At 53.4% G+C, this 10,370-nt stretch overlaps 3 protein-coding genes across 4 annotated transcripts; all 3 read left to right on the forward strand.

Annotated features, from left to right (window-relative positions):
- The first annotated feature begins 539 nt into the window (after positions 1-539).
- On the forward strand, positions 540-4,206 carry LOC311370878 (protein NATD1-like). Its single transcript, XM_084489173.1, has 3 exons — positions 540-710; positions 1,330-1,448; positions 2,188-4,206. The coding sequence occupies exons 1-3, from the start codon at positions 611-613 to the stop codon at positions 2,302-2,304; spliced, it is 336 nt and encodes a 111-aa protein (XP_084345299.1). The 5' UTR covers positions 540-610; the 3' UTR covers positions 2,305-4,206.
- Positions 4,207-5,086: 880 nt separating this feature from the next.
- On the forward strand, positions 5,087-7,240 carry LOC311370875 (transmembrane protein 11, mitochondrial). 2 transcript variants are annotated; one of them, XM_084489171.1, is made up of 2 exons: positions 5,087-5,203; positions 6,540-7,240. In XM_084489171.1, the coding sequence occupies exons 1-2, from the start codon at positions 5,157-5,159 to the stop codon at positions 7,054-7,056; spliced, it is 564 nt and encodes a 187-aa protein (XP_084345297.1). In that variant the 5' UTR covers positions 5,087-5,156; the 3' UTR covers positions 7,057-7,240. The 2 variants fall into 2 exon arrangements, with proteins under 2 accessions (XP_084345297.1, XP_084345298.1); XM_084489172.1 differs by lacking the exon at positions 5,087-5,203 and adding an exon at positions 5,261-5,404.
- A 1,709-nt stretch (positions 7,241-8,949) lies between these two features.
- On the forward strand, positions 8,950-10,174 carry LOC311370869 (dehydrogenase/reductase SDR family member 7B-like; the record flags this gene model as incomplete). Its single annotated transcript, XM_084489167.1, has 3 exons — positions 8,950-9,088; positions 9,460-9,640; positions 10,056-10,174. Coding segments are annotated over exons 2-3 (267 nt in total), but the record flags the coding sequence as incomplete, so codon positions are not given.
- Positions 10,175-10,370: the final 196 nt, after the last annotated feature.

Consider the following 10,370-nt stretch of genomic DNA (forward strand, 5'->3'; position numbering starts at 1 on the left):
TATATATCAGTATAAATCATTGTGTAAGCTCTGGCAGTCTATGTTAAGATGAAATAGACATTCCTTGTGTCCCTTTGGTTAACTATTGAAGATTATTTTTCTTATTATTTGTATTATCATTTAATTTAAGATTGATTGAGTTATATTAAGGTCATATCAATGTTATAATGCATATTCATTTGCAGTCTAAATTGGTCCAATATATTATCTTAAACATGGTTAATAATTAAACCAACCACGTGCTTACAGTTTTAACTACAGCTGAAATGTAATAAACTGCTTCAGTACAGAAACATATGGCACTTCTGGGAGATCAAACGATTGAGCGGCCATGGTGATGGAAATCCCATCCTTTGCAATAAAACAGCAGAAATAGCCCGTTCTGTCACACCGTGGCCCATGCTGGTATTTAGCGCGTCTCTCTGGCGCCACCTGGCGTCCAGGCGAGGCCCCGCTCCTCCCATTGGCCCGCCGTCACGTGACCCCACAGCTGATTTCCCTGTAGTGTTTTGCTTCTGGTGTCCATGAATCTGTTTGGGCCATTTCTCACTGCTCAAGCTCCGTCCTGGCCCAGCAGTCCCCCCGCTTAACATCCTCCGGAGCAGCTATAATGGCTCATGGATCACAATTAAATGTCCTCGAGATCAACAACTCTCCGATCCACGTTGAGCACGATAAGAAACGGCGCCAGTTCGTGATCAGACTGAATGGTAAGTTCAACAACACGTCTGGGAGCTAGCTGGCTACATGTAGCCTGCTGGTCCAGCCCGGGGGACCGACCGACTCCGACCCCCCCCCCAGCCTCACCTGCGGGGCTTCGACCCCCCCTCCGGGGTTTGGAGCTACCGCTGGGGGAGCGGTGGGTGGGTGCAGGTCGGGGTGTGATGATGCCGTTAGCCCGGCCGGCCGGAGCATCAACTCAACCCGCCCCGCCGGTCCGTCGGGCCCGGTGGTGGATCCTCTACCACAACCAGGGGATCCACTTGGTCTGAGTGGATCCCACTCCCCACCCTTCCGCTCATCCGCCCTGTGGTCCCAGACCTCCTAGAGTCTCGCTCAACTCAACTGAGGAACGGGGGGGGGGTTATCGGGTTCAAGAAGAACCAGTCCTGCCACCAGTCCCGTTGTTCCGTTACTATTTTACATTTTGATCGACATTGTTCCGTGATTGCGTCAAAGCGTCTGCTTGACATCCTGTGAGTGACCCGACCGGGGGGGGGGGCTTTGGTCGGGGGGGCTTTGGGTGGCTGATGAACGCGTGTGAACGGAAGCGGCGACCACCTGTTGACGCTCCGTACGTGTGACCGTGTCTGTCTGTCTGTGTCTCAGGTTCCCACGACCGCGCGGTGCTGCTGTACGAGTACGTGGGGAAGAAGACGGTGGACCTGCAGCACACGGAGGTCCCCGACGCGTACCGAGGCCGCGGCATCGCCAAGCACCTGGCCAAGGTAGCGCGGGTCCGCAGGTGTTGTGGTGCATGAAGAACTGGTTCAGAAGAACTAGGTCATTGAACACGTTCATTTTTTCTATGAACTTTGAACTGAACGTAACACATTTTTAACTAAAGAACTTGAACTAGTTCAGATTTTGTGACGTTCTGAATTGATGCTTAGGTCCAGATGACGTGTTTATTAAACAGAGTTACTGCCTTAGTTGTGATGAATGAAACAGGTGTGCAAATAATATCCACAACAATTCGAGATTGTAGTGATGGGCAGCAGGTGATGGAGAGGATTCATTTTAAAAGATAAGCACAGAATACTCACTCCAACAGTTTTTCTTTGGTTTCTCAAATAACTGTTAATGAACTGAACATGAACTAGTTCAAAACTGAATTGGTGAACTATGAATGAACTATGAATTTATTCATTTTCTTTTGTATGAACTGAACTTTGAACTAGTTCATGTGAAGTGTGAACTTGCACAACACTTCAATAATACAACAATCCTTTTGAACTTACCATTCAGTAAACCAGATTCATGCATGTCATGACGTTTATATGTAATGATCTTACAGCTTGCATTTCTGACCAGATATAACGCGTCTGAGCTATCGCCAGCATCACCAAACCAGCGTTAATTATAAAAGTTTTAAGAACTTGAGCCTCCGTTAGAATGACGCGTTCAAGGCGTGTGCTCTGTTGTCTGGACACCGGGTCCATGTCGTGTTGTTTCTGCCACCTGCAGGCCGCCATGGACTTTGTGGTGGAGGAGGACCTGAAGGCCCACCTGACCTGCTGGTACATCCAGAAGTACGTCAAGGAGAACCCCCAGCCACGATACTTTGAGCACATCTACCAGTGAGCTGGTGGAGGACTCTGGGGTGGAGGGAGGAGGGGGGGGTGGAGGAGGAGGAGAGACTCTGGGGTGGAGGGTGGAGGGGGAGAGTCTGAGTGGAGGTGGCGGACAAGAACACACCACACCCCCACACGGACGGGGAGAGGGAGAGAACGAGAGAGACATCTTCTCCTCATACTTTGGGGGGGGGGGGCGGTGGGGGGGGGTGGATGTCCACATCACAGGGTTTTCAAGCCCCTTGTTAACGAGACTAGATTATGTAACCTAACGACCACAGAGGCCGCCGTCCGCAGACATCCACCGGTGGAGCAGACCGCGGGGCCTCCTGCTGCGACGAACGCGGTGGTGGGGAGATGAGATTCACTCACAGTGACCCACAAGAACACACAAGCACCCTGCGGAGGTCCACTACCCCGGCCTGGAGGACCCTCTCCACAGGGTGGGGTCCAGTGGCAGCAGCACCCTGCATGTCTTTTGTCTGTTGACGCCGGAGTCCTCCTGACGCTGGAGAGGGGGGGGCGGTCGATACGAGGGGGGAACTCTTTTCTAGGTTGTGACGCTTCGAGGTTAGGGCCAGCCTCATGCTACTCTACTTTTTTTTTTTATTTAGCGTTTATTTTCTACCCTGAAGCTTTTTCGTGTCATGGGATACTTTCGTCTGTCAAACTGAAGGGTTCAATCTGTCTGGAGGAGAAGTTAAAATATATTTCTGATCTGGGGTTTTTTCTGTATTTAGGATGAGATAGGCTTGTTTAGTTTCAAAGGTCATATGATTCTCCAAATGTGTTGGATTAAAAAAGGCTATTTTTCAAGTCCCGTTCTGTTAGGGCAGAATATATCCATCATGTGCGACTTGGGAGTTGTGTATTTTGCTGTTTTTGTGTTCTTTTTTTAAAATTATTATTATTATTCTGTCTCTCCGTCATGCAAAACAACCTGTGAACTTCGGAACCAAAGAGCTCAAACTCATAACCAACGTCCATCCTCGAGAACCAAAGATGGATGAACCAGTCGCAGCAGAGAGACGTAGACCCGTAGAGACAGACTGGCTCTGCCACTGTGCTGTGCAATAATAGATCATGTAGAAGCTAACCCCCCCCCCCCCCCCCTCACTGTGCACCGTCCCCAGAGTCTCCTGCTTCAGGGAATCACCGTTGGTCACGTTTCATGTCCATGATTCAGTCGTTCTCCTCTCCACCCTGGGGTGGTGGTCTTATCGAGGAGGCTCGTACACTGAGCCCGCTCAGGATCAGTTCTGCTGGTTCACCTGGAGGCCGCTTGAGTCGTCCTCATCCAGTCAGCACTGAGACTACAAACCAGTGCACAGTTACACCTGGTCTACACCTGGTCTACACCTGGTCTACACCTGATCTACACCTGGTCTACACCTGGTCTACACCTGATCTACACCTGGTCTACACCTGGTCTACACGGGTCTGCCCACGACAATCACCTTCTGGAGGCCAGGACCTCCTCCTCCTCCTCCTCCTCCTCCTCCTCCTCCTCCTCCTCCTCCTCTGGGACCACCACCTCCTCCTCCTCCTCCTCCTCCTCCTCTCTAGACATCCATTCAGGTGATTCTGCACAGGAAGTGAAAGGTGTTCTACAGGAAGTGAAAGGTGTTGCGCTGACACTGGGGTCCTGACACGTTGGCGTTGACCTCTCTGCTATTTCCTTTATTTTTTTAAGCTACTTCAATGTAATTATTGTATAGTTACATGAACTGACCCTACAGGTGCATTCGACTCGACTTGTTTTTCATTGTTTGTTTGTTAATAAATAGTTGAACACATGTCGGGCGTGTGTTGACCAACAGGTGGAGCCTCACCGGATTCAAACCGGTTTTACGTTCTCGGATCACATTTATAACCAATGAGAAACCGGTGTAAACACTTGTTTTTAAGATCTAACATAATTCATAGAACACATTATTAAAGGTCTGCTGTGAGTTCTACTCCTAACTTTATGGGGGGGGGGGGGTGGTGTTTATTGGGGGTTCGTTTCTAAGCAACGCTGGTCTCGGTGAAACATTGCAATCATCTAATCCAAACCCATCAATAATTATTGGGGGTTTTTGTTACCATAAATAAAAGTTATACTTGTGTGCAAATGTTATTTTGACCATAGCCTGCTGCCGTGTATTGGGACAGTCGGGTTGGAGTCATACCAGTCCTCCCAGTGGTTATAACGTGTGGCTGAAGAAGACCATGAAGACCTCCACTATTTGAGTCATGCGTTATTCAGCTGAGCTCAGAGTTTACACATCACTTTCAATTATGTTATTTTGAAGATTTGACGGATTAGTTGTGCAAACGTCAAAATGTTCCGAAACATATTTAGTTTTGGACAATAAGCTGAACGGGTCCATCACGCGTTGTACCCCCGGACCCCCGACCGGACCCCCGCCCCCCGCAGCGCGTCACGGGGGGGCCTCGACGGTTTGTTGCGCTTATGGAAAAGTCTATCAGGCAAAGCCTCTGCAAACATCTGTCGGTTTGGATTTTGCATTCAATGATTTGTTATTTCACCAACGTGTTCACCGAGTGTGTCAGTTCGATCTATCTTTATATTTGTTGAGTCTGTTCCTGTCGTGTAATCGCTTAATCCGAGTCGTTGCGCTGCATGTACGAACAAGTACGAGTTTATGTAATGATGTTAATTTAAAGTCTGACCTCTCACGTAATAGTGTGCCTGCGTCATATTACGCCGCGGTAAAAAAAAAAAAAAAAAAAAAAACGACGGGATCTGTAGTTCCCGGCGGTCGCACAACCCACGACCCCGGCGCGGGCCGACACTACATTACCCACAAGCCCCCGGCGCCCTGAAACGTCAGCCGCAGTCAGTGTTGCATCTCCAACATGGCGTCGCTGGGAAGGAGGCGCGCTGTCCCGGTAAACAGGGAGAGGTCAGTCCGCCGAACCTTAAACCTTTGCACGGGTGTCCGTTACCGGGACGTCTTGTCCCCGCCGCGGTCGGTCCGTGCAGCCCGTACCCCCCACCCGCCCCCACCTCCGCGCGCACGGAGCCTCGGGTCAAAACCGAGCGGCTCCTCCGCGCGCCGCTGAGCGGGGGGGGGGGAGAGAGAGCGAGCGCATCGGTGGCTAAGGTTAGCGGCTAACAGCTAGCCTGAATGTTATCGGGCTCCTGGCTCCTCGTTGGGGGGGCGGGGGGGTGTGTGTGTGTGTTGATCCGCCGCCGCAGCAGCGGGGGTCCGGAGACGGTCCTCACGGCGGGGGGGGTCGGGGGGTCTGGAGGAGACACGTGCTGCTGCTCCACGGTATCGATCCGCTCCGCGAGAGCCGATCAGCAGACCTCCTGATCGGTCTCCTGTGGGAGCTAGAAGGCTACCGTTAGCTCAGAACGACTCCGGACCAACCTTGTGTCGTCCAGCCCCCCACTGACCCGGGGACCGACACCCCCCCACCACCAGCTCCTCCGTGGGGCTGAAGGGGGCACCGTGTCCCCCTCCAGCACCCCGGGGGACTGGCGGGACGCGGGGCAGCGCTTTGCCCTTTCTGTGTGGGGGGGGGGGGCTTTCCGTCCGGTCAAGTTTTACTGAAAGGCCTCGAATGTCAAGGAGGCGCAGGACCAGTAGATTTCCTAACGTGTGTTGCTCTAGAAGTCGTGATTTGACGGCCCCGGTTGGGTGTCAACGGGCGGAACGGTACCGGATGCCCTTGGCCGGTTGGCGGAAAGTCATGACTCAAGTAGTGGATGAAGTTATGCGGTCGGACGGGTCTGGCCGTCCCGTCCTGTGTGACCGTGGTTTCTGCTTGTCCTCTGATGCGTATTGGTGGTGATTTATTTTTTTTATGCTGGTCAAGGATTTTTTTATATCTCGACAATGGGGGACGTTCAAATGCAGTTCCGTCCAAACCGGTTTATCTCAGGCCTTCGACTCCCGCAGTGAGTGTGTCGTGTCGTGTGGTGAATGAATGAGTGAGGGTTGTGTGGTCGATGTTCACGTTCAGCGAGTCTGTTGGGGGTGAAACTGAACTGTCCTGGTTTGATGTAATCTCCCATGTTAGGAGATGTGTCACACTTTAACCCTTAAGAGCTTAAAACCAGTTCTGTTTAGTGTGTCACGGCCGGGGGAGGGGGGGGGGGGGGGTGAGTAAATGTGTAGACTGAACTCTGATGTTGTCATGACAACGTGACCCTCCTGTGGTCTGACCTCTGACCTCCTCTGTCCCCCCCTAACCCCCCACCCCCCCCCCCCCCCTCCTCCACCTCCCTCTCAGGGGAGTGATGGCGGCCACCGACTGCTACATCGTCCACGAGATCTACAACGGGGAGAACGCCCAGGACCAGTTCGAGTTCGAGCTGGAGCAGGCCCTGGAGGCGCAGTACAAGTACATCGTGATCGAGCCCACGCGCATCGGCGACGAGACGGCCCGCTGGATCGCCGTGGGCAACTGCCTGCACAAGACGGCGGTGCTGTCGGGCACGGCCTGCCTGCTGACCCCGCTGTCCCTGCCGCCCGAGTACTCCCGCTACGTGGCGCTGCCCGCCGGCGCGCTGAGCGTGGCGTGCGCCGCCCTCTACGGCATCTCGTGGCAGTTCGACCCGTGCTGCAAGTACCAGGTGGAGTACGACGGCCAAAGACTCTCGCGGCTGCCGCTGCACACGCTGACCTCGTCCACGCCCGTGGTGCTGGTGCGGCGCGACGACGTGCACAGAAAGAGACTGCACAACACGATAGCGCTGGCCGCGCTGGCCTACTGCGCCAAGAAGATCTACGAACTCTACGCCGTATGAGCCCCGCCCCCCCCCACCCCCCCCGCCGCCTCGCCGCCGACCCCCCCCCCCCCCGCCGCGCCCACCACCACCTCCACCACCACCACCACGACGCCCCGTCTCTCTCTCAGCCCCAACCACACAGCTGGAGAGGAGGAGCTTAAAACTAAACAAAAGAAATCTAAAGTCTAAATCCCCCCCGCCCCCCCCCCCCCCAGAAGTTAGGAACAGAGGCCGGTACCCTGGTACCCTGTCGACAGGGTACCAGGGTACCACGACAACGACAGGGTACCACGACAACGACAGGGTACCTGGTCACAGTGGGGTACTAGGGAGCAGGGGACCATGGTTAACGGGGTACTAGTAGGGAGCAGGGTACCATGGTTAACGGGGTACCAGTAGGGAGCAGGGTACCATGGTTAACGGGGTACCAGTAGGGAGCAGGGTACCATGGTTAACGGGGTACCAGTAGGGAGCAGGGTACCATATGGTTAACGGGGTACCAGTAGGGAGCAGGGTACCATGGTTAACGGGGTACCAGTAGGGAGCAGGGTACCATGGTTAACGGGGTACCAGTAGGGAGCAGGGTACCATGGTTAACGGGGTACCAGTAGGGAGCAGGGTACCATGGTTAACGGGGTATCAGGGGGTACCCGGGTACCAGGCCAGGGAGCTCTGCCTGTTCAATGGCCGCTTCCATGTTGAACTTGAAACAATCACAGGGATGGAGTTTAACCCAGATGGCCCCCCCCCAAACCCCCCCCTCATGTCCCCCCACCTGTAAACGACGACCTCCTGACCTCTGACCCCTGACCCCCCCCCCACCCCTGTACCGGACCGGACCTGCTCCCGGGGGCTGGAGTCCTCTGGACAGAAAGTGTTGCAGTTTGAACCGGACCGAGTGTTTTGAGTAGTGCCGTCATCATGACCCCCCCCCCCCCCTCCCCCCTCTGTAGTTTACCGTGTCCTTAACTCGCTGGTCTGCACATCGGCCGTAGGCTCTAGGATATTAACTCACCTTTCTGTATTTTATTTTTGCTTTTTTTCATTAAAGAGATTCTACAGTGTCTCCTGGACGGAGTACCCCGTATGTTGTTTCATGTTTGTGTGTGTGTTTTGTGTACCTCGGCATGACCTGTGACCTCTACGCCGGGGGCGTAGGTATGTAACTCACAGCTGTAGTTATGCTACAGATGTTAATGAATGTTAACAGTGACAGACAGTCTGGCTGTCAGTAATCGAGCGAAGCAGCGATTAGAGTAGCCTACCTTGGGATATGGGCTCTTGAGCTTCAATGATTCAGAATTCCTACGACAAAATGACAATGTCAACGTTTCCTATCGAAATATATTTCGAGACTATAAAGTGGAACAGAGCGGGTGGATCTAATGTTATGATTATGTAATTATAAATGTGAACGTGAAATGGTAGTGTGTGTGTGTGTGTGTGTGTGTGATCGTCTTCAGTCCTTCAACGTTAGAACTTTGAGTTCCTTGGTGATTTATTTTCCGCTCTTATTTTGAAACGAGCCGCGGGGTCGTGGATAACGCGTCTACATCATAAAGGTAGAAACATTTACTGTAGTTACTTGTTTGGCTACGGCCAATAAAAGCTAATCTTAACTTATAACTTCGTTTGGGGCATTGGTTAGCCGGTCAATAACTTTTGCAATTTCACAGTTGCAATTTCAATAATGATGGATTCTACAGTTACAGCAATTATTTTTAAGGGATAACTAACTAGACCGACGCTATAATAAATCAGTACATGCGAAATATATGCCAAATTAGTCTTTTGCAATTCTTAAATTGTGTGTCGGTTCGATACCCCCGTCAGCGTGTAAAACTCCAACCCCCACAATGCACCGCGGGCGCCACTTCCCGGGGTGCATCCCGGTGCACCCTGCTAACTCCTCCGGGTTGTGCTGTGCTGCAACAGTAGTTCTCTTCACAGTTTGTGTGTTCTCTTCTTTCCAGCCGTCTGCTGGAATGATCTGAAACTTCTCCTTTGTCGTCGGTGTCCGTCACCCCCGCGGGTCTAAACCACAGCTGAGGTGAGTCGGGCTCAGACCCGGATTAGCGTTAGCTGACCGGTAGCCTCACTGAGCTGCAGCCTGTCTGTCTGCCTGTCTGTCTGACACTAGTAGGAAGCTTCAGCACAACAACACAACACAATGCGTCATCAAATGAAGCAGTCCGCCTGTTGAAGACAGAAAGCTGTATTGTTATTAATTATTAATTATTCTTAATATTAATATTATTAGAACGAATGTCTCTCCGATCGTCTCCAGCGCCGTATATATAGTCACGTGATAAAGAATACGTAAAGTCTGTGTTTGTTTGTTTGTGTGTGTGTGTGTGTGTGTAGTCTGAGCGTGTCGCCCCCTGCTGGTCTCCCCAGGTGGTGCAGGTGGTGCAGGTGGAGGAGGTGCAGGTGGAGGAGGTCCTGGAGCGTGTGATGATGGGTGGGGGCCCGCTCTCCGTGGTGGTGGGGGCCCTGGGGGTCCTGCTGCTCCTCCGGGTGCTGCGGAGGCTGCGGCCGGGGGCCCGGGGGGTCCAGGGCGCGGTGGTGGTCGTCACGGGGGCCAGCTCAGGGCTGGGCAGAGGTCAGAGGTCACGGGGCGAACCAACTCATGATGGACAGAGAGAGGGGGGGGGGGGGGGGGGGGGGTCGGCACCTCTGATGGAGCGGACCAACACGGCACACATCCTGTGTGTTGTTGTGATGGTTGGGGCGTGACGTTGTGTGTAATGTTGTGATGTGTGTGTGTTGTGACGTGTGTAATGTTGTGATGTGTGTGTGTTGTGACGTGTGTGTGTGTTGTGATGTTGTGTGTAATGTAGTGATGTTGTGACGTGTGTAATGTTGTGATATCTTGACATTGTGCGTGTGTTGTGATGTTCTGAGTATGTTTTGATCTTGTGCGTGATGTTGTGTTGTTGTGCGTTGTGTTGTGTTGTTGTGACGTTGTGTGTTGTGCGTTGTGTTGTTGTGACGTTGTGTTGTTGTGTGTGTTCCAGAGTGCGCCCGTGTGTTCCACGCGGCCGGGGCCCGGCTGGTTCTGTGCGGGCGTCACGCCGGACGGCTGCAGGAGACGCTGGAGGAGCTGAATGAGGCAGCGGGGCGGAGCCAGACTCAGGTAGGGGGCGGAGCCAGACTCAGGTAGGGGCCAGGGGGCGGAGCCAGACTCAGGTAGGGACCAGGGGGGCGGAGCCAGACTCAGGTAGGGACCAGGGGGGCGGAGCCAGACTCAGGTAGGGACCAGGGGGGCGGAGCCAGACTCAGGTAGGGACCAGGGGGGCGGAGCCAGACTCAGGTAGGGACCAGGGGGGCGG

This window comes from Micromesistius poutassou (assembly GCF_964030765.1).
Source record: "Micromesistius poutassou genome assembly, contig: SCAFFOLD_2649, whole genome shotgun sequence".
Classification (NCBI taxonomy): Eukaryota; Metazoa; Chordata; class Actinopteri; order Gadiformes; family Gadidae; genus Micromesistius; species Micromesistius poutassou.